General features: G+C 41.3%; 1 protein-coding gene across 1 annotated transcript; it reads left to right on the top strand.

Annotated features, from left to right (window-relative positions):
• The first annotated feature begins 3807 nt into the window (after nt 1-3807).
• Nucleotides 3808-26484, top strand: rhag (Rh associated glycoprotein). Its single transcript, XM_080452582.1, has 10 exons — nt 3808-4148; nt 14210-14393; nt 15185-15335; nt 16554-16701; nt 19270-19436; nt 19959-20096; nt 20894-21015; nt 23216-23295; nt 23418-23491; nt 24827-26484. The coding sequence occupies exons 1-10, from the start codon at nt 3971-3973 to the stop codon at nt 24884-24886; spliced, it is 1302 nt and encodes a 433-aa protein (XP_080308708.1). The 5' UTR covers nt 3808-3970; the 3' UTR covers nt 24887-26484.
• The last annotated feature ends 186 nt before the right edge of the window (nt 26485-26670 follow it).

Raw genomic sequence — 26670 nt, 5'->3', positions numbered from 1 at the left:
ATATTCCACTAAATCTATGCTTTGCGGCGGGCTGTGAGCGCTCATCATTTGCTTAATGGTTTTACTGGAATGTGAGGTTCACAGAGAGGCCAGTGATTTTATCAAGCTCAAAGTAATTGAGCTTGATAAAAGAAAATGCAATAATGATAAATAAACACGCTCGGCTGTTTTATTTGCTTTGTTCCTTTCATGTAGCAGGCTAATCTAATTACATTAACTTAATACAGTTGACGTGTTGTTCTCAACCTACTTTATTTGTTTATTTACGGGACAGTGCAATACATGTACAATAATTCAATCATTTGAACTTGATATCATGTGATGCCGGATTTATTTAGCTAGAGGCCAATTTCCTTCCGTAGTCATGTATAAAAACACTAGCCTGGGACCAGACAAATCTGCGAGTGCAAAAAAAAATGGCACTCTGCGATTTGGGTCTGGCACCGCTCCATAGAGAGCTCCATAATCCATTTCCTGCTCCAGAAGACGTGGGTGACCAATCAGGGCCCAGTATTCAAATATGGGAGACTGTAATTGGTAGTTGGTTGTAGGTCTAACCAATTGCGTCGAGGGCCATTGTTTTGATCCCGCCCCTTGGGAAAAAAACTTCCTTATGGAAGCACCAGACTCATATCCACGCAGTGATATAGTCTGGCTACGCGAGGCTATAAAAACACCACAACAACAACGTTAATTACTCATGTTTATTATGCATTATAGTCTGGTGTTTGTTTGTTTTCTTGTTAAGTCTTGCTGATTTATGTCTGTTACTGTATGTCTTATAAAAACCAATAAAAATGTATATATAAAAAAACAACCACAACATGACATGCCAGGGCCCATTGGTGGGCGATGCGGAAATTGCAATTTGGCAATCAAATGTAAGTTTTTTTTTTAATTAATAGGCGTGTTGTGGGGGGTTACCCTTATTCTGTTCTCTTACCTTATCCAACCTTCCATATTAAACTGATCTTAACTGATATACTGATTATAAATGAGCAGACACATGCGGTATTGTGGTTATATGGGCATATTTCCCAAAAATGATGACTCAACCAACCAATCCGGTACACCTCCCTTCCTTGAGAATATCGAACTCCCTTTTCTCTGTGATTTCTTGACCTCAGACTTTCCAGTAAATGACAACATTGACGCTTCATCTTAGGTCACCAGGTCATTTAGTGCACTGTTTCTCAACTAGTGGTCCACGGACCACAAGTGGTCCATGTCCGTCTCTTCTTGGCTAATAGTGCAGTGGTGGAAAAAGTACTCACATGTTCTTAAGTAAAGGTATCAATACTGCAATGTAGAAATACTCTGTTACAAGTAAATATCCGGAATTCAAAATGTATAAAGTTAAAAATTTTAAAGTGCAAAAGTATTGGTATCAAAATGTACAAGTACCAAAAGTAAAAGGTACTCATTGTGCAGAATGTCCCATTTCACAAGTTCAAAATGTATTTAAAATCTTTTGAAAATAGCAGTTGTAGATCGGCTATTTTTATATGGCCAAAATGTATATAGGGTTGAAGTGGTTAATGTATGTTTTGTAATAATAATCAAAATCTAAAAAGTAACTAGTAACTAAAGTTTTCAAATAATTATAGTGGAGTAAAAGTACAATATAGAAGTAGAAGTACATGTATTGAAAATTGGCAATAATCCAGTAAAGTAAAAGTACCTTCAAAATTGTACAGTACAGTACTTGAATTGTAAAGTACAGTACTTGAGTAAATCTACTTAGTTACTTTACACCTCTGGTGTCTTCTTGGCTATAGTGGTGGACAGGGACAGAGTCTCATATCACTTCCTGGCTCCAACCTTGCCCTGTAGACCAACAGATACAGAGATCTCCATTATGGGCACAAAAGGGACACAGACAGAGGGTACAACGGGTACTCTGACAAAGCCCCCGACACCGTATGACTCAGACGTAGTGGTCGGATCGGCGGTGCGACTTAGGTTTTTTTAGATAGCAAAAATATTGCCGATCTACAAACTCTACAAAGAGATTGTAAATTGCCTATTTTTTTGCTATTCATAGTACGAGATGTATGCGGTTGTCCACTCATTTGATGATCTCTCTCTTTCTCTCTCCCCCCTCTCTCTCTCTCTCTCTCTCTCTCTCTCTCTCATAAGGGGAAGAGAGAGAGAGAGAGACAGAGAGAGAGAGAGAGAGAGAGAGAGAGAGAGAGGGCTAGAATGGTAAAGTGGATGATTACTACTAGTGAAATCTCTCAACATTTGGGAGTGATTTGGGGCAGGTCTGGGAACAGCTCCACTGATAGCTGACCTCCAAAACAAACAAATGTCACATGTCACTGTTTCTCCTTCTTTCATAAAGCTGAATGAACTCAGTCTGCTCTACACTCTAGAGCAGACATGTGCACAGTGCGGCCCTCAATCGTGACACAAGGGCAGATTTTATATGGCCTACGGCTTCCTTCCTAAAACGATTTATTTATGGCCCACCAGTATATTGGCACAGCTAACTGGGGCACCAGTGGCTCAGGAGGTATAGAGCGGCCGTCTTGGGATCTGAAGGGTTCCAGGTTCGATTCCCGGCTCCTCCTCATGGCTGAGTGTCGGAAGTGTCCTTGAGCAAGACGCTGATGAGCAGGTTGGTGTCTCGCATTGGTTTCCTCCACCATCGGTGTGTGAATCGTTGAATGTGAAGTACATTGTAAAGCGCTTCGGAGAAAAGCGTTACATAAAAATGCAGTCCATTCAAAGAATGTAATTTACCATAATGACAATATTGGCATGTCGACCAAAACGTGAAACAGCATTCATTAGCGCCAACCATGGGGCCGATTTGAAACATTTGGGGTGGAAGATTTTCCTTGGTCTGCTGGGAGTGTGCATGCAAGGTTTCTCACCGAGCGGTCCAGCGGTGTCCGAGACTAGCTGTCCACTGTCGGACGGATGGATGGACAAGGGCAAAAACATAATCTCTGTGTCCTGGCCTTTGGGCCTGCCGGAGATAATTAACAAGAGCAAGTTTCTCTTAACCTGACTCTGTCAAATGGAAGAAGCTTGCGACACACATTTTGTTTCACAGCCTACTCAAATGCAAATGAGATTTCCGGAGGGAGGGGGGTTTACCAGGCTAAGTTTCTCTCTCACTGAAATTAAATTGAACATTGAACATTGGCAATATGGTTTGTGCCTGTTTGTGTGTGTGTGTGTGTGTGTGTGTGTGTGTGTGTGTGTGTGTGTGTGTGTGTGTGTGTGTGTGTGTGTGTGTGTGTGTGTGTGTGTGTGTGTGTGTGTGTGTGTGACACTTTGAAGAGAATGGAGCTTATGGAATCCCCAGCGATGATGTCACTGGTAAGCAGGGTTTCTGAACTGTCCATAGCCCACCAATGAGACACGGAGTGGGTATACGGAAGTGGTGCCATCTTATACTGAGCAATCATAGTGAGGAGAGGTTATGCGAAGATATGGTTAAAATCGGTAAAGTACTGCTTTAACAAAACAAAAAACTATTAAGAAAAAAAACACCAACCCTGAACTTGACAGTGAAAAATTAGTTGGGGGAAATGGCTCATTAAGAGGCGGGTCTCCTGTCCACTCAGTGACATTATTGTGTATACTGTCATTACTGTATGTTTTGCCTATATGTCTTGTTTTGGCCCCCTCTTTTAAAACAGGCTCACTCCTCCAGAGAGGAAACCCGTCCCACGAGCAAAGTGCAACAGCGGGGAGGAGGAGGGTCCCACCTCCCACACCCCCCCTCTGTTCTGTACTGTCATTGGTCACCAGGAAAACATGCACCAATTTAAAACCACCAGCAGCCACGGCCCCCCCTATCACACCACCTCAAAAGATAGACACAGAGAGAGAGAGAGAGTGTGTGTATGTGTGTGTGTGTGTGTGTCAGAGAGAGGGAGAGAGCCAGAGAGGGAGAGATAGACAGACAGACAGACTGACAGAGAGTTAACATTAGTGTGTGTGTCGTGTGACCAGCATGCCTGCATACTCCACCAACATGAGGCTCAAGTTCCCCATAGTGGCGTTGACCCTGGAGATTATCACCATCATTCTGTTTGCCGTGTTTGTGGTCTATGACGACGGCAAGGGCGATGGCCACGCCAAGGAGGCCAATGGCACGGAGCACGCTAAAGAGCCCATGGCCCTCTACCCCAGTAAGTGGACACCTGTCCTGCATGCGTGATGGACGCGGCTCCCTCACTGGCAAAGCTTTTGATCTGTACTTGTGGAGATTTGGAGAGGAGGCTGTCTTCTCTTTTTTTAAAGTGGACATCTGATGACAAAAAAAATAAGAAGAAAAATAATGGTTATTGATTATTAGTAAGGCTGTCATAGTTATAGTCAGTGGTGGAAGAAGAAGTACTCCAATGTGTACTTAAAGGAGTAGTTAGCCCAAAAAAATGACTTATTTTATATCAATTACACACCCCATGAAGCCTTGAATTCATGGAGATATTTTAGTTTTTGTCGCATTCCTAAGCCATTCCTGAGCATTATTGGCTCAGGAATAACACAACAAAATATATATCCATGAATTCAAGGCTTCATGGTGTGTGTAATTGATAGAAAATGTTCTGGGTGAACTACTCCTTTAAGTGCAGTACTTGAATAAATGTACTTTTCATCACTGTGTGCACATGTGGAGATCTGGAGAGAAGTCTACCTTTTTTAAAAGGTGGACATAGGTGGAAAAAAGAAAAAAGAATGCCTGGTCATTAAGGCTGTCTGTCATATATTATAGTGTAATAATCGATTAATTGGTTGGTTTGGTCTTAGTCCAACCAAGACTTTACTAGTTAATAAGTTGTTTTTATGTGGTTTAATTCTGCCAATCTTTAACTTTCAATATCCAGTATTCATATTGAGAGAATCTTCAGCCTGAAAAGGCTGCTCTCTGCAGGATTGTATGCAGTGGTTGAACATAACCAAGTGCATTTCACTTAAGTATTTCCATGTTTTGACAGTTTATACTAGTTTATAGTGTTTTTACACAAGTAAATGTTTGGAATGCTTGCAATTTACTTGTATTTCTATTGTGGTATTTCTACTTTTACTTGAGTAAAACATTTTTTGTGATTGGTTTAATGTGAGACAATGTTTAAAGCACATCAGTGGATGTCACATTAAAGTCCATATACTCGTTTACTACTAATACTCACTATTAAGGCCACAGATGGGGAATGAGACATGCAGCTTTGTGAAGGCTGTGACTGCAGTCAGGGCAAGATGTTGCTTCTGATTCTGTTCAGTTTTGTATTCTGAACTTTGCAATTCAAGGAAAAAAGCATATAATACTGTGTGAAAGCAACAGTTTGTTATTGATGTTGAATCTTGATACATAATGTTGATTGCGCCACTAGATATGGACTGAAATATTGGAATTATGTGCATAGATTTCCCTATTTCACAGATCCTCAGTGTTAATTTATCCTTTTGTAACTCTGAGAGTGTGCAAAACCAAATGGACCCTTATGGGTCTGCAACTCTGAGAGTGTACAAATCTAACCAAATCAGGATTTTACAGTGTTGACTTTCAACTCAACAGTGAGGTACTTGAGGCCAAACAGACCTGTGTGGGTCTTTTAGAGTTATAAATGGATAAATCAACACTGCGTATCCCCTGAAGATGAAGTGTAAACAGTTATTTGCATAAAGAGATACAATTCTCACACTCAGAATCCAATTAGAGATAATTTGTGCGTATATTTTGAGATTGGACGTATTATTTGGCTTGTTTTTCATTTGCATTTTGATAGTAACTTGGGGCCGTCTGGTAAATAATCCAACGACAGCACGGTGGTTTGCTCATATATGGGTGTGGCAGGTGTGAGCCAAAGAGATTAGCTCTGGGCTCAATCTGAACCCTGAGCAGCACAGTGTTTGTCCAATGGGGGTACGTGTACCCCTAGGGGTATGAGGAGGTACTACACCAGGTACATGAGAGAAAGTGGAACATGAAAAAGAGTCATTTTGTTACTGTTGTTTCATTGACATACTTTGTGTGAACCTGCTGATTTGTAAAGTGTTCAACCACATTACATAAAAATAAATCTGACTAGCACAACTGTCATCTGACATCGGTCAATAGGAAACTTAGTAGGAGACTCTTTGAGTCTCCGCCGGTCATCAAATTATTGGCTTAGGAATGCAAAAAAAAAAGAGAAAGAAATCTCCATGAATTCAAGGCTTCATGGGGTGTGCAATTGATAGAAAATAAGTAGTTTTGTGGGTGAATTAACCCTTTAAAGGGGTATTTCATTTTGAACTTCTGGGGTCATTTGAATGTCTACTCTGACTTTTGTGTGCACCCTAGACAGTTTTTAAGTTGCTTGATCCAATATTTAGATATTTGATATACCCCCCCCTTCCTAATCAAATATCTAAATATTGAATCAAGCAACTTAAAAACTGTCTGGGGTGTACACAAAAGCCAGAGTAGACATTCAAATGACCCCAGACTTGTTTGAAAGTGAAATACCCCTTTGGATAGAAAACCATGCTTATTTGCCAAAGCCATGCTTATTTGCCATTACCTATACTGTTTTATTTTGAACACTTATACACATATACACACAGAGCATTCGAATAAATGATGTTAACCACGCCAGGTGCCTGCTGTTGCATACATGAATCCTTATGCAGCATATTCCAGACGGCTACGATTAGGAGGAAGCGAGGGAAATCAGTAATAAGGAATGCGGTCCCCTGGGGGGGTCAAAACAGGCATGGCTTTAACATCAAGGCACACATCAGCTGTGAAAAATACAACCCAGCAAAAAAGAGTTGGGTCTAGTCTGATGAAACACTGATGGATATGTTTCCAGAGAAGTAACATGAGAAATGAGCTGATGATTTGATCTATGCAGAATGAAAACATCAGAGGCAGGCATATTTGATGCACTATACACTCATAATGCTAATAGTAAGTACTTGAGTATTTCCATGTTTCCATTACACCTTAGAGGCAAATGTTGCCCTTTTTGTTTTTACTCCAATACAATTATTTGAAAACTTTAGTTAAAAGTTACTTTATAGATTATTATTACAAAGCATACATTAACCACTTATCTTTTATTAGGACATTACCCCACTTATCCCTTATTATGGCATTAGCCCTATCTTATACCTAAGATCTATGGAAATAGATTTTTTTCTCAAGTAAAAGTTGAATGCAGGTCTTTTACGTAACAGAGTAATTAATTTTGGTACTGATACTTTTACTTATTATAGTAAGTGAAACAAGTACTTCTTCCACCACTGGCTGTAACCAGTGATGGAAGAAGTACTCACGTGTATTAAAAATGTACTTGAGTAAAAGTACAGTAAGTATCGGCATCAAAATACACTTAAAGTTCAAAATGTATAAAACATATTTTGAAAATAGCCGATCTACAAGCCGAAATATATTGGGCTGAAGTGGTTAGTGTGTTTTGTAATAATAATAATCAAAATCTACAAAGTAAGTACTATATTTTCCTCTGAGATGTAGTGGAGTAGAAGTAAAAGTATTGACAATTGTAAATACTGAAGAAAAAGTAAAAACCTGTTTAAAAATGAAAAAAAGTGTACTCAAGTACAGTACTTGAGTACATGTACTTTTTTACTTTACACATGTCTGGGGCATACAGAGTAAGAGGATCCAGAGGGGATTCCCTAGCTCCCCCCCCCTCCCCAGACTCACCCAAATCCATAGAGGATTGCCCAGTATGACCTGCAGTAACACTTAGGCGTAGTGCCAGTCACTATGGCTGCTGTCCAACTGCTCTCTTCATAGTAGCGCACCCAGCCACTAGAATGGCATTCCATAGTATTAACCTCTTAAAACCTATATACTTTGTTGACTGGAGTCCCCCCTTGGGTCTATTTTTAAGTATATAGGGTTTAACTGGTTAATTGATGGCAAAGAACAGACACTTAAAATGTTTAATACGATGTCGTGCAGTGTTTCCGGATTGGGGTTTGCTGTCCCTGTGAAAACTTGACAACATTCCTGTAAACGATTTGTCTCCTTTTGTGTTTGTAGGTCAAATGATTGATCGATCAGGACAAGTCTTTCACTTAAAAGGACTGGATTATAAATCCTTAAAGGAATAGTTCGTCCCCGGAACCTTTTTCTTTGTTATAAATGTTCAATTCATATATTATTGAATAAAACCTTCAATTCATGGAGATTTTTAGTTTTTAGTTTTTGTCCCATTTCTGAATGAAGAATCAAAAAAATGAAGAGAACATTTGATCAATCAAAAACAAATAGGGGTCCAATCTTAACAACAGCTAAACTCTTTCAAAGAAAATAAATGTTAGGTTATAGGCAGATTTATTTGATATCGTTTTGCAGTTGTTTTGCAGTTGTTAAGCTTGGACTCCTATTTTCTTCAATTCATCAAACATTCTCTTCATTTTTGGATTCTTCATTCAGCAATGTGCCAAAAACAGAAAAGAGAGTGGGTAGTGGAGTGAGTATAGTTGATAGGGGAGAGAAAGTCATTTTGGGGGCTGAAATACTCCTTTAACTTGTCAAAGCAATTCAATCAGTGGGTGAATGTTAGTGTGGGAAGAGGCGAAGAGCCTACTCATCTTGGTGGGTCTGTGGTCTCACATGTCTCCATTAACTCCACATGATCTAATGATCTAATGACCCACATCAAACCCCTAGCATCCCCATTCTGGGCATGTCATAATAGTCCCACATTCCTGCGAAAACAAGGCCAACCTTCCGCAAAAAAAACAGCCGATCTACAAGCTCACAAGGCGTTGCGACGCGGCTGCCTTGTGAGCTTGTAGATCGGCTGTTTTTCGGCAGAGAGGTTTTGTAGAGGGGGGTGGTGGGGTGCGCGGATACAGATCAACAGAGTATTTAAGTGGTTAATAAATCTAAGCTTATTAGATTTCAGTCGTATAGGGAACATCTAACGCATTCTTTACCATTAGTTTCAGTTGTTAGAAGATTCCAAAGGCGGGAACCCCTTTGGAGTTGATGTGAAACGTTACTGAGATGACCGTCCGACCTAAATGAAAATGTGTTTTCTTTTCACCCCATTCAGGCAAGCTTCTTTATGCTCAATGCTTGTTGTTGTAAATAGGCACGCACGTTATTGAACTTTTAGCTGATATTATGATTACCGATTAATTAATTGCATGGTCAAATCGACCAATTTTTATAATGATCTTTGTTTAATACATGCATGATTCCATGTCAGAACTGTGTGTCTGCAGGGAGAGTTGTTTAGGACTGGGCGCGCGCGTGCACACACACACACACGCACACGCACACGCACGCACGCACGCACGCACACACGCACACACACACACACACACACGCACACGCTCGCGCTCGCGCACACACACACAATGCAGACATCATTAATTTACATTATCATCCTAAACAAAGAACCAAGCATTAACAGGAAGTGCGTCTCCCCATCATCCCACAAGGACATTAAGATGTCGTCTGTTAAACACATCAAGGTGTCAGAGAGGAAAACAACAGTCCCTCCCTAGAGGAGGTGGAGGTGGTCGCGCGTCACGTCGCACATCGGAAATAGCCAATCTACAAGCTCACAACGTGTCACGTAGCGACATGATGTAGAGAGCGTGTCGTCTATTTGCGGTGTACTCCGATTTTTTACTTGAGTAAATATGCCGCACTGTATTAAATGTTCTGTTTCAAGTAAAAAGGCCTGTGTTTTGAAATGTTACTTGAGTAAAAGTACAAAAGTATTGGCCTCCAAATATACTTAGTCTTATACAGTATGACTAAGTACAGTATTAGTCATTATGCAGAATTGTCCATTGAAAAAATTAAGTGTTTGGAAAAAAACACTTTATTGAAAATAGCAGATCTACAAGCTTGCAATGTGTCACGTCACGGTGTGTCGCGGGCTTGTAGATCGGCTATTTTTGAATAGCTTAAGTGGTTAAAGTATGTTTTGTAGTAATAGTCTAAATCAGCAAAGTAGTAACTAAAGCAGGCAAATACATTTAGTGGAAAACAAATATTGTTTAATGACGTAGACTTAATATTGATTATGTACAGCATCAAATAACTGAAATATTAAAGTAAAGTAAATATATCTCAACATTTTACAAAAGTACATACATGAGTAAATGTACTTTCCACCGACACTGGCGCGCAACTAGCAATAAATCAGGCTAAACTCATCATCAGCTAAAATAACAAAAGGGTGTGGTGTAGGAAAAGGTGTTGCTGGTTACTGGGTTTCAGTATTACATAACAATGTGTGCCTTTTGGCATTCTGTCCCAGTGGCTCCCAGTGGAGCTCATGAGCTCAGGAGCTCATGAGCTCCATTAGAGCCACCTGGGACCTGGGAGGATGTCGGTTCAATCCCCGTCTCTCCCCCTGGCATTGTGTCAAAGTGTCCTTGAGCAAGGACCCCTAATTCTGTTTATTCTCCCGATAAACAGGTTAGCGTCTTGCAGGGTTACCTCTCCTGTGCGTGCGTGCGTGCGTGCACGCGTGTGTTTGTTGTGTATGCGCGCACGCGCGTGCGTGTGTGTGTGTGTGCGCGTGTGTGTGTGTGCGTGTGCGTGTGTGTAAAGCGCTTTATAAAGACAAAGACGCTTAACGTTGCTGTCAGTCAGGCAGGCAGAAACCTTGTATCTCTATATGTCAACCTCTTATGTTTTTTCATAAAGTAATGCCTTACATCATATTTATAAGAGTGTCACACAAAAGTAGTGAAAATAACAGATGTGCAAGCTCATCATTGTGAGCTTGTAGATTGGCTATTTTCACAATTGTATTTGATAACATAAGAATAATAAAAAAGGAACCGTTATGTACATACAAGGTTTCCACCAGACCGCAACGATATGAGATAAGATGCATGCGTGTAATAATGATAGTGAAATAAGGAAATCTGAACACAAATATCAGCAATAGAATGGCAGTATTGTATAACCAGGGGATTACTCTCTCAAGCCAGGCAACTCTTCCACAATCTTCTAACGCTACAGAGTCTGTAACTTAGCCACGCAAGAGTTCTGACCGGAAGCCGTCATCTGTTTGCCATTTCCGTTCACGAAAATACATCTTAAAATGTCTTTAAGACGTATTTTTGAATTCCCATTCTTGCTATTTCTAAATATCGTTGCTGTCGGGTGGAAACCTCATACTGTATGTCCAAAACTACTCAATCCTTTCATTGCACACTGTTAGGCGGAAGCAACAAGTCTGTCTCTCAAGAGACTATCAGGCGATCAGAGATCTCCACCTACCGAAATGCCAGGGGACATATAATTCAATGTACGGCCGGCTAGGACTGGGTGGAAACCGTTCAGAGATTTAATCACTCTTAAACCCTATTATACTTTGTTGAGCGGGATCCCCCAGGAACCGATCTACAAGCTCACCACGCAGCAACGCTCTGTGATGTGTTCTGAGCTCGCAGATCGCCTATTTTCACAGAGAGTTCACCTATTTTTGCAGAACGTTTGTTGCCTAATTATGACGACATGTCCAGAATTAAGGACATTAGCGTTGATGAGGAAAAATGCAGAACCACTGCAAATCCTTCAAATTGTGACGGTGATATTGGTTTACAAAGCAGTGTAGGCCTATGTTGTATATGGTGTATGTTTGGTATTGGAGGATCGTGCCACTGTTCCAGCCCATACAATACATTGAATTTAGATGTCCCCAGATTATTCTGTGGACAGAGATCTTAGATCGTTTGCCTACGTACTAGAATGGCAGAATAAACAAGACGTGTATTTCCTCTAGAACAAACATCAGAGCTGAAGTCCTGAATTAATCATCATCATTATGAGTCACAATGAGTGGGCCTACTCCATAATACTTGGTCATTAACACCACAGAAAACTTCTACTGTGGTTACAATAATTGTACTTTTATGACATGAGATTTCTTGCGCTCAAAACTGGCTCAATATACAGAACGTTAAAGGACCACTTCACCCATTTTCATAACTATGTTTGTTCCTCACTAATGCTCATTATAATATGTAACCATTTCTGTCTACTTGGTTTGTGTCTCAGAGGAGGGCTGTGGACAGTTCAGAATCCTGTCTACCAGTGACGGCATCGGTAGGCAGGTCTGGTAATTTCAAACAAGATTCCAAACTCTGGTAAATTGATGCAAGAAAAATGGCTTCTATTTCAGCATGCTAATACTTTCCAGGAAGAGAAAGGCTGTAGTTTCTATTAGCTTGGAATCCCCATCGATGATGTCATTGGTAGGCAGGTTTCTGCACTGTCCACAGCCCACCAATGATCATAATCATAATCAGTCGTTATTGTCCTAGAGGGATATTCAGTTAAAGTTGTACAATGCAAATTCACAACTAACGATTTTTAGCAACCTCTGCTGGTCACTACCGTCACTGCATACAATTTCCATAGTCCTCGATTACCCAGAATTCCATTCGTTTTCACCGGAAGCTGGAAGCGTTTCAAAAAGCGATCTTTTAATTGTTTTATACTATCTACGGATCGTTTCTCTTAGCCAGTGGAGCATTAGTTACCATGAGCTGTGCTTTCTTTTTCTGTTCTTTTTCGATCTTCTAATCCTACATTCTCTTAAAATCAGCGTGAGGTTCCTTTTTGTTATTAGCGCGATAGTTCCTGGCCAAACAGGAAACCGTTGCGGTAGTTCCTGGCCAAACAGGAAACCAGTGCATTTCCACCTCCGTTTTCCGGCCAGATGACGTCATTTCCCCGGGAAAGTCCCCCCAGTCCACGTTCAATATAAAATATATAAATAAAAGGCTTCCGGGGGTGAAATTCATGGAGTGGGTGTTGTGAAACTTTTGCCACTCACAAAAGATATACAATTTAACTTTAGTTTTGTTGAAAACGTTACCTAGTATGCCTTTAAGATTGAGACACAGAGTGAGTAGACGGAAATGGTGCCATCCTTGAGCATTTGTAAGGGCCACATGAGGGCCACATGAACCCTAGCGTCCCTATTCTGGGCATGTCATATTTGTATTTGACAATAGTCAAATACAAACGGCTATATTTACAGAGGAGAAAAAGGAAAATCGGCCCCTAATCTATCTCTCGCAACGCGTTTTGAGCTTGTGGATCTGCTACTTTTGATGCTTTTGTGTGACGCTGTATATGATCAAGTATGGCATACATTTACAAAAAAAAAACACATAAAGTAAAAATATGGAGATGTATGAGGTTTCTGCCCGACAGCAACGATATATGAATTGTGCCTGCCTTTGATGTTTTCATTCTGCTCCCTACTGAGATCAAATCTCCAGCTCATTTCTTATGTTACTTCTTTGGAAAAACAAGGTCTTATTCACATCTGATCAGCTCAGCGACGGGTGCGTAGGTGGGGATCATAGAATGAAAGAAAATAACCCACAATAAGAACCACTTGTATTAAGGCTTAAGACAACCTTACGGTCAATAGACCTTCTTCAGGCATCTGAGATGCAAGTGTTGACGGTGTGCGAGTTATTTTATGTTACTTCTTTAAAATTGTAAGCGCAGCATTAAATAGTTTTGGCATCTTGGACACCATTATGTCAAATGGACTTGACTACCTGAGTCTAGTGTGCCTGGACCGCCACGCCGCGGCCCAGGCCTAAAATTGCACTGTTGTACATACATGCATGATGTATTGTTTTAAAATAAATTGCCCAACAAATGCTGTAAAGAAACCAGTAGTGGAAAGTGACTAAGTACATTTACTTAAGTACTGTACTTAAGTACAATTTTGAGGTATTTGTACTTTACTTCCAATTTTGTATTTCCAATACTTTTAGTTCTACTCCACTCCATCTCAGAGGCAAATACTGTACTTTCACTCCACTACAATTATTTGAAAACTTTGGTTACTAGTTACTTTTCAGGTATACATTCTGATATTATGAAACATACATTAACTACTTTAGCCCTATTTTATACGTAGGCCATTTGAAAATAGCCGATCTACAAGCTCACAACGCGTCGCAGCGCAATGCGTTGTGAGCTTGTAGATCTGCTATTTTCAAACATTTTAGTACTTTTACTTTTGGTACTTTAAGTACATTTTGATGCCAATACTTTTGTACTTTTAATCAAGTAAATCTAGAATTCCGGACTTTTACTTGTAACAGAGTATTTCTATATTGTAGTATTGATACTTTTACTTAAGTAAAGAATTTGAGTACTTTTTTCCACCACTGAAATAAACCGATCTGAACTGACATGTACTCTGTGTGTGTGTCCTCCGTGCAGTGTTCCAGGATGTCCATGTGATGATCTTCATCGGCTTCGGGTTCCTCATGACCTTCCTGAAGAGATATGGCTTCAGCAGTGTGGGGCTCAACTTGCTCCTGGCCGCCTTCGGCCTGCAGTGGGGTCTCTTCATGCAGGGCATCTGGCACTTGAGTGACGGCAAGATCAAAGTCGACATCTTAAAGTAAAGAAAACGCTACTTTCCCTTTTTCTCTTCCTTTTTATTTAACCCATTAAAGGGATAGTTCACCCAAAAAAGATATATTTTTCTATCGATTATAGTCACCCCGTGGAGACTTGAATTCATGGATATTTTTTTGTTTTTGTCGCATTCTTAAGCCAATAATTTGATGACCAGCGGACCGGTAGGCAGCGGTTCCGGTAGAAGACACAAAGGAGACTCTTTGTGTCTCCTACCGGAACCGCTGCCAGTCATCAAATTATTGGCTTAGGAATGCCATTAAAAAAACAAAAAAATGTCCATGAAAGTCTCCATGGGGTGACTAATCGATAGAAAAAAAGTCATTTTGTGGGTGAACTATCGCTTTAAGATCTGAGGCCGATTCTACAAATGTCAGTATAACAGTTTTCTGAAAGTTTTCTGTAGCCTAATATCAGTGGTGCTCAAATTTGTTCTTGTCAAGGACCCCCAAAATTATATGTATTTGGCCACGAACCCCCATCTCAAAATATTTTGTTCCAAAGACAAAGATTCGAGAAAAAAAATCACAAATTAGCAAAACCTTTCATGATTCTTCAAAAATAGCAGATCTAAGCTCATAGCACGGCACAAAGTGACGCGCTATGAGCTTGTAGATCTGCTATTTTTGAATAGGCAAAGTATAAAACAATGGTTAAAGTGGTTAAAATGAAATGACAACGGATGCGTTCCCGGTTTTAATGGTTCTAAGGTCACTCTGGATAATAAGAGCGATCTGCTAAATGCTTTGCCCTGTACATTCATTGTAATTTCAGAATGATCAACGCAGACTTCAGCACAGCCACGGTGCTCATCTCTTTCGGGGCAGTCCTGGGTAAGACCAGCCCGGTTCAGCTGCTCATCATGACCGTGCTGGAGATCTCCATCTTCTCCGTCAACGAGCACCTGGTTGCCGAGGTCTTCAAGGTGAGTACCCTCCCCCTCGCTGTGTGACGCCGCTAGTACAGGATTCATCGCCATGCTGGCTTGTGGTGGACATTTTTGTCAAATTTCCATTTTTGTCATGAACATACAAATATGACCAGAAACCGAGCTATATCCCTCCCTAGATGTGTATACTATATCTCTGCTGTCCGGCAGAAACCAGCTAACTCCAAAATGTTAATTTTTCAGGAAATGAAAGAAAGTGGAGTTAGGAGGTTTTGTTCATCATTGATAAGAACAGCTGAATGGACCTCCAAGCTCACAATGAGGTTGGAAGTCAAAATGGGGTGGAGCCTGGAGTCAGCAAAACCAGCTAACTCCGGTGGAGTTAGCTGGTTTAGCAGAAGGTTTGAGGATCCAATGGAGTTACCTGGTTTTGTCATAAGCGCTTTTTGCGTGTCATTGGTTCAATATTTGTTTTACCAACACACAGACGTAAAGGGTGTTCAATGGCCCTGATTTATGGGAAAAACAATTAAAAGCGTCAAAATGGAGTTAGCTGGTTTCTGCCGGACAGCAACAAGTATACTACTAGTGCTGTGGTCCTCAGAGTGGATCGAGGGACCTTCAGGGTTCCTTGAGGGTGGTCCAAATGGACCATTATAGAGTCTATAACTCTGAGAGTGTACAAATAGAACAGGTCCATTTGGTTCCATTTGTACACTCTCAGGAGTTATGGTGGTCCTTTGAAATAAAAAGAAGTTAGAGAACAACTGGACTCCTAATGTGCCATAGTGTCATAAATAAATCAGTGTAATACATATTCTGAAGAAAACCTGGAGACTGACATTCAGTAATTGGGTTTTGTGATAAAAATAACAACATTATGTTATGTAAAAACTCAAACTAAAAGTTGCCACGGACAAGGACAAATCTTGCCACGGACACATTTGCCCGTGTATGTATGGACACATTGATGACCCCTGGGCTAGTCGGAGCTATGACCCCTCAACATCTTCACGAATCACCTGTGTGACACGACTAGTAGAAGCTACTGTGTAACCCCTCCTCCACTTTGTACAAATAATGTTTACCTCTGAGATGTAGTGGAGTAGAAGTAAAAGTAGCCTACTGAAAATTGGAAATACTCCAGTAAAGTAAAAATACCTCAACATTTTACTTAAGTACAGCACTTGAGTAAATGTACTTAGTTACTTCTCACCACTGAATGTGTGATGATGACCCTTCATGTCTCTGCAGGCCAACGACGTGGGAGCGTCCATGATCATCCATGCGTTCGGGGCGTACTTCGGCCTAGCGGCGGCGCGCGTGCTCTACCGCCCCGCCCTGAGGAACGGACACGAAAATGACGGGTCCGTTTACCACTCCGATCTATTCGCCATGATTGGTAAGAGTCACGTAAATGTCGTGTAAATGTAGGCCTATCTGGTAGGCTACTGTAACTCAGTGGTTCTCAACCTGTGGGTCGGGACCCCCAGGTGGGTCCCCACATGATTTCGGACTATTATTCTTGGGGGTCCCCATTTCAAAGTAAGTGCTGTAACTTACTGTGACCACGACTTTACCTTTGTAGTCACTGATTTGTATGATTTGTCTATGGACAGAATTTAAAGGGACACTTCACCCAAAAAAATAATTGTTTCAATGGATTAGTCACCCCATGGAGACTTGAATTCATGGATATTTTTTAGTTTTTGTCTCATTCCTAAGACAATAATTTGATGACCAGCGGACCGGTAGGCAGCGGTTCCGGTAGGAGACACAACGGAGACTCGTTGTGTCTCCTACCGGAACCGCTGCCGGTCATCAAATTATTGTCTTAGGAATGAGACAAAAAAACAAAAAAAATATCCATGAATTCAAGTCTCCATGGGGTGACTAATCCATTGAAACAAAGTTTTTTTTGGGTGAAGTGTCCCTTTAAGGTGGTGTAGGCCTAAATCAAGGGTTCCCAACCTTTTCAGGCCGCAACCCCGCAAAATAATCATATTTGAACTGGGGACCCCCCAAAATAATCATATTTGAACTGGGGACCCCCACAAAATGATCATATTTGAACTGGGGACCCCCACAAAATAATCATATTTGAACTGGGGACCCTCCAAAATAATCATATTTGAACTGGGGACCCCCCAAAATAATCATATTTGAACTGGGGACCCCCCAAAATAATCATATTTGAACTGGGGACCCCCCAAAATGATCATATTTGTACTGGGGACCCCCACAAAATAATCATATTTGAACTGGGGCCCCTCCAAAATAATCATATTTGAACTGGGGACTCCCCAAAATAATCATATTTGAACTGGGGACCCCCCAAAATAATCATATTTGAACTGGGGACCCTCCAAAATAATCATATTTGAACTGGGGACTCCCCAAAATAATCATTTGAATTGGGGACCCCCCAAAATAATCATATATGAACTGGAGGCCCCCCACCCTGACAAGCACTTGAAGGAGTTGAGGTATTTCATTGACTTGGTTCCACAGATAAATATTGTGAAAATGGTCAATATGCAAGCTCACAACGCCTCGCAACGCGAACCATTGTGAGCTTGTAGATCGGCTATTTTCACAATTTTTGCCTCTTATATTATTTGACAATTTGGCCAATGTTTGTCCAGTTTTTATATTATAGTTTGTTGATTACTAACTTGCCACTGACTTACAGCACATTAACATAATGTTAATATGTTGGCGTTGGCTTTCCCTCACAGAGTGCAGTTCATTATGTATGGTTGGATTATGCCCCCTGGTGGAGTAAATTAGTCCTGCAGCACATACAGAGCAACCAGAACAGTGGTTCTCAACGTGAGGTCCGTCCGGGGACCCACTGGGCTCTTTGAGGGGGTTCCTGGGGGTCCTCAGCTAAACGACTGATGGTTAATCAATTACCATACTTGCATGCAGTAGCCTAGTAAATTTGATCGGAGTTTCAGTGTTATAGATCTAGGTAATGAACCTTTACGGGTCCATTTGGTTCCATTTGAACACTCTGAGAGTTAAACGAAAGGTGATGATTTTAGAGTTTTTATTAGATTGGGGTCCCTGAGATACAAATCCTATATAATGGGGTCTGTGGCCTAATCGCAGTGGTTCTCAACCTGTGGGTCGGATCCCCAGGGGGGGCCCACATGATTTTTTGGGGGGTCCCCAAATGACAGTGAAGTGGCAATTTAAGACCTTGTTAATACCAAAATATATATAAGGGAAAAAAAGAAAAGAAAAAGACCCAGTATACTGCATCAAAAGTAATCAACAAACAATAGTATAAAAACTAGTCAAACATTGGCCTAATTGTCAAATAATTGTGAAAATGCTCACAAGGCCTCGCAACGCGAGACGTTTTGAGCTTGTACATCTGCTATTTTCATCTGTGGAACCGAGTCAAACTAAATGTAATGCCTCGACTACTACAATTCCAAGTGCTTGTCAGAGTGGGGGGTCCCCAGTTCAAATATGATTATTTTGGGGGGTCAGAGCCTGAAAAGGTTGTGAACCAACTGGCCTAATGCATATCAAAGGGGGCGTCCTTGAATTGAATAAAATATTGACAATCAATGATCTAAAACAGTGGTTCTCAAACTTTTTCATGTCAGGGACCTCCCAAAATGATAAGTATTTGGCCGCGTATTTGGCCGTGGAGCTTATGCTTAAAAAAATATAGATATATATTCAAAGGTTTGCACAAACTTTCACTATTTTTCAAAAATAGCAGATCTACAAGCTCATAGCGCGGCACTCTGTGCCGCACTATGAGCTTTTATATATGCTATTTTTGAATAGCCAAAGCTAAATGGTTAAAATGATTGTGACACTATGTTAACTAATTTAGCTGGGGACCCCCTGGTACCCCCCGAGAGGACCCCCTGGGGGTCCCCGGACCACCGGTTGAGAACCACTTATCTAAAACATGAATGTTGTCTTCATTAACCACATTGCTGTACAGGAACGGTGTTCCTGTGGATGTTTTGGCCCAGCTTCAACTCTGCCATTGCTGAGACGCCTGAGGCCCAGCTCCACGCCGTCATCAACACCTACTTCTCTCTGTCTGCGTGCGTCCTGTCCGCCTACGCCATCTCCAGCCTGGTGGAGCACAAAGGGAAACTAGACATGGTACATTAAGTGAAAGTATCAATACTGCAATATAGAAATACAATATAGTTATAAGTAAAAGTCTGGAATAAAACAAAGTACAAAAGTATTGGTATTCAAATGTACTTAAAGTACCAAAAGTAAAAGTACAAAAAGCTCACAACGCGTCGCATCGCAACGCGTTGTGAGCTTGTAGATTGGCTATTTTCAAATAGCCTAGGTATAAAATAGGGCAAAAGTGGTTAATAATGTAATAATTTATATCTGCAAAGTAACTAGTAGCAAAAGTTTTGAAATAATTGTAGTGGAATAAAAGTACAATATTTGAGATGTAGTGGAGTAGAAGTAAAAGTATAGAAAATTGGAAATGCTCCAGTAAAGTAAAAGTACCTCAAAATTGTACTTAAGTACAGTACTTGAGTAAATGCACTTAGTTACTTTACACCACTGTGTTTACTCTTGTGTACTAATATATACGATATAACAATAACAAAGAAAGTGTTTGTTGTTTTATTTATTTTTGTATTTGCCCCCACCCTGTAGGTGCACATCCAGAACGCCACCCTGGCTGGAGGCGTTGCCGTGGGAACCTGTGCTGACATGAACATCGGACCGTTCGGGGCCATGCTGATCGGCCTGGTGGCCGGGGTCATCTCCACCCTGGGCTTCAAGTTCCTCTCTGTGAGCAACAGCTCAAAGCTTTGTCTTTGATTCATTGGATATTGTATTGAACGCTCAAAACTGTTACTTTTCAAGAAAAAGAAAAAAAACCTGTGTTCCAATGGATCCAATGTAGTTATTGTTTAGTCACAACAAGCTCGTGTTAATGCTTTTCATTGGTGGACAGTGTGGACACACATAACCACTTTCCCTTTCACTTACAAAAATACACACAAAAATAATAATATATAGCAGATGTACATGCTCACAACGCGTCACAATAGGCTCTATTTACAGCAGCCATGTTGGAAAGAAATTGGGCCTCTTCCTTACTTCCTTCACAGGTGTTACCAATGATTCTAATGAAGGCTCTGTTCCATTTAGTGTAGCGCAGTGGTTCTCAAACCTTTTAATGTCAAGGACCCCCATAACTCTGAGAGTGTACAAATGGAACCAAATGGAACCAAATGGAACCAAATGGACCCTTACGGGTCCATTTGGTTCCATTTGTACACTCTCAGAGTTACACACCCGTAAGAGGCCATTTGGAACCCCCTCAAGGAACCATGAGGGTCCCTGGACCATACTTTGAGACCCACTGTTGTAGCAGAGTGTTTCCAGTGAGCCAACATGCACAATATATCAGCACCCTGACTCTGTTTGAGCAGAATGGAACAGAGCCTTCATTATTATCATTGGTAACACTGTGAAGGAAGTAAGAAGAGACCCAATTTCTTTCCAATATGGCTGCTATGCTGTACATAGAGGCTATTACGGATGCACCGATAACTGATATTTCTCTCTCTGCTCCTCGGCAGCCCATCCTGGCATCCAACCTGGGCATCCAGGACACCTGTGGGGTTCACAACCTGCATGGCATGCCTGGCATCCTGGGAGGCTTGGCTGGCATCGTGGCCGTGGCCATGGGCAAGAATTCGGGGTAAGAGGGCTTCTCTCAGTGATCAGCCAGCTCACACACACACACACACACACACACACGCACACACACACACACAGCCTGTGGGTATTGAATGTTTTTTTTGGGGGGTTCCCAGATGACAGTGAAGGGACAATTTAAGGACTTTTTTTTTTTTATCCCGCGATTTTTGTAACCCATTTTTTTCACCCGGTGCCAATTTCCTAAGTGATCCTGGGCACTACACCAGCCCTACACCAGTATTACACCTGTCACCCCACAGTAGGGAGGCCAGGGCCGAGCTCATGCTTCCTTCAGGCATGAGAGCCAACTGACCTTCTTGTCACCTGACAGGGGGGAGTTTCCCTGGTTGGACGTAGCGCGTGGAAGGAACACGTTATTCCAACCAGTTCCCTTCCCCTCCATCAGGCGCCCCGGCTGTCATGGGGGAGGCGGTATAGTGACCAGGATTACTACATGTTTTTGTGAGGGTATTAACTACCCTAGGAGACACGGGGAGAACATGCAAACTCCACACAGAGTAGGCCCTTTCGCCAACCCCACCTAGGGTATGGGCGCTGATGACGCGGAGGAGAAGACACGCCCCCAGCGCCCACAGCGTCCCCGGCGGGAATCGAACCCAGGACCTTCTAGCTGTGAGGCGACAGCGCTACCGACTGCGCCACCGTGCCCCTCAATTTAAGGACTTTTAAGACCTTTTTTAATACCAAAACAAACAAGAAGGAACAAAAATGAAAAAGATCATTACTACATGAAAAGTAATCAACAAACTATACTATAAAAACTTGTCAAACATTGCCCAAATTGTCAAAATAGTAAGAGGCATAAAATCTGAAAATAGCCGATCTACAAGCTCACAACGCCTCACATTGCGAGACATTGTGAGTTATTTTCAAAACATTTAACTGTGGAACAGAGTCAAACTAAATGTAATGCCTCAACTCCTACAATTCCAAGTGCGTGTCAGGGTCCCCAGTTCAAATATGATTATTTTGAGGGGTCCCTAGTTCAAATATCGTCGCCTTGCTAAACTAATGGCCTATGTCATTTTTTTTTTTAAAGTTTTTCAGGAAAAAGAAAAACTGATCCAAAACAAAACGATATATTTCTTAATCATTTCACCCAAAATGTTTATAACAAATGATGACTATTTAAATAGAAATAACACTGTCTGTCAGTTATGTAACATAAGAGATTTAAATAGGTTTAAATATGATTACATCTGACTTAGGCCAAAAAAAATTTTTTAATTGGCCTAAATCAGTAAATAATTTGGCCTAAGTCACAAAACCGTGTGACTTAATTAGGCCAAAAGAAAAAGGCTATTTTGGCCTAAGTCACACTAAGGAGTTAGGCCATTATACTAAAAGGGGAGTGAACAGCATGATCCTTTTCTATTAGGAGATGAGCGATTTTACCAGAGGTGGCCAGTGTCATGAGGAGCTGACTTAAAAAATATTTAAAAAATATATATTTATATATCTTTTTCCTCAAAAAATTACTTAGGCCATTAGTTTAGCAAGGTGACGATATGATCATTTTGGGGGGTCCCCAGTTCAAATATGATTTGTTTGGGGGGTCGCGGCCTGAAAAGGTTGAGAACCACTGATCTACAGATCCATTTTGTTATGAATTCTGGATCATTTCTGAGTTGATCTGGTGCAGTGATTCCCAACCTGTGAGCTGTAAGGGTGTCACAAGTGGGCCTCCAAAACATTTGGCAAAACACTTTGAATGTTTTTTGTAATAACATTAGTGTTACAAAATGAATGTTAAAAAGTGAATTGTATTAATTGTTTTCTTTAAAACCTTTAAAAACACATTTTGAACATTATTGAAAAATCTTGAAAGCATTTGAAAAATCTAGAATAATTTTGAATTATGAAAACGTTTGAGAACCACTGATTTAAAAGGCATTTGCAGGTCTTAATGGGTTAAAAGAAAATGCACGTGGCCCACCCATATGACCACTTAGTAAGTGGTCTTCTTCTCAAGCGGGCCCTGATCCAGAAAAGGATGTGAACCACTGATCTAGTGTTTTGTCTGCAAGCCTTCATAATCAAGCTAATACGTGTGTGTGTGTGTGTGTGTGTGTGTGTGTGTGTGTGTGTGTGTGTGTGTGTGTGTGTGTGTGTGTGTGTGTGTGTGTGTGTGTGTGTGTGTGTGTGTGTGTGTGTGTGTGTGTTTGTGTCCTCTTGTTCAGTGACAAAAACTCGGCTGCCATGCAAGCCGCTGCTCTGGCCTCTTCGCTTGGCTTCGCGCTGGTCGGGGGGGCAGTCACAGGTGGGTGGACCGACGCACACATTATAGCTCCCTATTCACTAGTTTATGATTTAAGGCAAACTCTCTTGTGTCTTGAGTCAAGGGTTTTGTATGGATTTCAATGTGTTTTGTATTCATTCCAGGCCTGATAATGAAGCTTCCATTCTGGGGTCAGCCTCCGGACCAGAACTGCTTCGACGACTCTCTTTACTGGGAGGTGAGAAATCCCACCGCTCTAAATATCACGTTTTACCCACCTTTTCTCCCCAATTTAGTTGTGAAGCCAATTGATTCCTCCCCACACACATTTCTGTGTTGTCACTGCTGTTATTATCTTACTGACTCACCCGCCAGTGAGGAGCCCCCACCGGGAGGACGTAGAGCCTTCGTCCTACTCCTCCCGCTCAACACTCCCTGCTGACAGGTGCCGCCACCCAGCCCATAGGAGTATGCGCAATGACCAATATCACCCTCCCCCGCCCCCGCCCGGCTTCCCTCCCCCAAACACGGGCCAGTTGTGTTTGCATAGACACCCGACAAAGCCGCTTGCACCACGGTGGATTCGATTCCACAGCCTCCGTGGTGGTGGGCAGGGACTTTACCACTGCGCCAGCCGAGCGCTTAGGGGTCAACTATTATAGTCATTTGAGTGAAGGAGCACTTAACCCATTTTCAACCTCATCATACAGGTATAATTGGTCCTCACTAAATGTCCTTTCACACGGCAAGCGGCCAACGCACCTATGTAATTCATTTTCAATGAGAAGCGGACGATTATTTGGGATGCGCGGAGAAGTTGAGGGGCGGTGAGGCAGGCGGGCGCGGCCCGTGAAATTTTCGTGCGCGTGCTCGTTTATGCACACGCGCGCGGGCGGATTGTGATGAGCTTTTCTTTTCACCGCACCGCGCAGGAGGAAAAAAACAACAATGATCGCGGCGCGATCACCGTTGATCCGAGCGGTACCGTACCGCCCATGTGAACCGCTTGCCGTGTGTTACGACCTTAATGCTCATTATAAGATGGAACCAATTTCTGTCTACTCACTCTGTCTCAGAGGTGGGCTGTGGACAGTTCAGAAACCTGCCTACCAATGACATCATCATTGGGGATTCCAAGATAATAGAAACTACAACCTTTCGTTTCCCGGACAGTTGTCATGCTGAAATAGAAGCCATTGTTCTTGTATTTATAAAAGTGTACAAACAAACAAACAAACAAAAACATTTTGTTTGAAAGGACCAAACCTGCCTACAACGATGTCATTGATAGGAGCTTTCTGAACTGTCCACAAGCCCTCCTCTGAGACAGTGAGCAGACAGAAATGGTGCCATCGTACAATTGGGCATTAGTGAGGACCAATGATATGAAGATTGGTTGAAAATGGGTGAAGTGCTCCTTTAACAAGTCTTCCACACAATTTCCTGACTGTTTTAACATTTTTTGATTGTCCTGTGTGGTAACCGTGGTAACCCCAATCCCATATGTGGCACTGCTTGAAAACAAACACTTTTCAGTTATTCTTGAATACGTTTTTGTCTGTTTTCCGGTCAGGTGCCTGAGGAAGAGACAGATGGTGAGGAGAGTCTGGCCCAGAACAAAGCAGAGGTTTAAACATCTGAACCCAACAGCCACCTGAGAGAGATCAATTCAGCAACCACTCATGCCAACAAGTTCATTTACAGTGCTTAACCACTTAAGCCCTATTAAACAAATCTTCCAAAGATAGCCAATCTACAAGCTCGCAACGTGTTGCGACACGTTGCAAGCTTGTAGATGTGCTATTTTTTTAACAAATTATTAAAATATAATTTTAAACAAAAGCAAAGATTCTTGCTCAAATATTCTCCACCGTTTTATCAATATGCATCTCTTCTCAACTACATTGATCAGGGAGGTTTGCACCTTTTTTGTGTGCAACATAATCAGGTCTCTATTAAATGTCATTATTTTGTTGTTCAAAACCTGCAATCTAGACGTGGTTTTGTGAGTGGAAACAATTTGGACACTTTTACATTAGTAGTATCTTGGAATGTGACTGACGCAGCTACAGATTGTGACTCAAGGAATTAAAGGAGCACTTCACACATTTTCAACTTTATCTTCACATAATTGGCCCTAAGATGACACAATTTCTGTCTACTCACTCTGTGTCTCATTGGTGGGCTGGGGACAGTTCTGAAACCTGCCTACCAATGGCAGCATCGATAGGGATTCGAAGCGAATGAAGCCATTGTTCTTGCATTAATAAAACAATAAAATAAGAAAATGACCAAATAGGCCTATCGATTATGTCACTGGTAGGCAGGTTTCAGAACTGTCCACAGACCTCCTCTGAGATACAGGGAGAGTAGACAGAAATGGTGCCATTGTATATAATGAGCATTAGCGAGGACCAACTATATGAAGATAGATTGAAAATGGGCGAAGTGGTTCTTTGATTAACAACCTTGGATATGAACAGAGCAGTAATAAGCAGCATATGTACAGACCGTCAAAGTTGTCTTGACAGAACCGCAACTTTCAGGACTTTTTAAAGTAATTTGCAACAGTCCTGAGTCAATGTACAAAACATAGGCTATAAAGAATGTTTCACCGCTGACAACCAAATACACCAATAAGCTCTTACTTTCCTTCTTTTTATATTAAATATCCAAAGTGTAAAACTATGGTTTTAGGCCATTAGTATGGTGTCTATTTCCTCTTATTACTTTTTTCCCTTTAAAAAAATGCAGTAGAACCTTTACAGTCTATGAATAGAACTGACAAATATTGGTGCCAACTTAAGCTTTCCTTGCATTGGCCTGCTTCGTTAGGTGAGCTGACTGAAGCCCTCTGCTGGAACCACCTGGAATCACATGCCAGGTCTATGAGGTTGACATCAGCTGCAGAATCATCATGGCTCTGACCTGGGGCAAGGATAGTTAGTGCAAAACGCTCTTATCGCTTATCAGTTTTACGCGTGTTCCTGTTTTCTGCACAGTACAATCCTCAGTTGTTAATTTTGATGAAAAAAAATGTACTCTGAGAATTGTATTGCGTACCTACCTGTATAAATACTTTTGCCTGAAGTGCATGGACTGCTTTCCAAACCATGTATTTGACATTATAAGAGTTGTTCCTGGACAAATAAAGTTATTTTTTTTAGTAGTTTAATATCATATGCACCGTTTTTTGTTTTGTTTTGTAATAAATAAATACATAAATAGACATTGTCAGTTTGTTTCAATCCCTGCATTTTTAAACAAGGTACGAACAATTGGTGTTGAGTATATTTCAGACAAATATTTAAGTATATTTCAGATACCAGAACCAAACTGACTGCAGATGAAACAATATTTCACTCATTTACGATACTAAGAACACAAGCACATCGAAAATCTAGTTATTTATGCTTT

Source organism: Gymnoscopelus braueri, assembly GCF_963280865.1.
Source record: "Gymnoscopelus braueri genome assembly, chromosome: 16".
Classification (NCBI taxonomy): domain Eukaryota; kingdom Metazoa; phylum Chordata; class Actinopteri; order Myctophiformes; family Myctophidae; genus Gymnoscopelus; species Gymnoscopelus braueri.
This window is presented reverse-complemented; position numbering and strand designations above follow the sequence as displayed.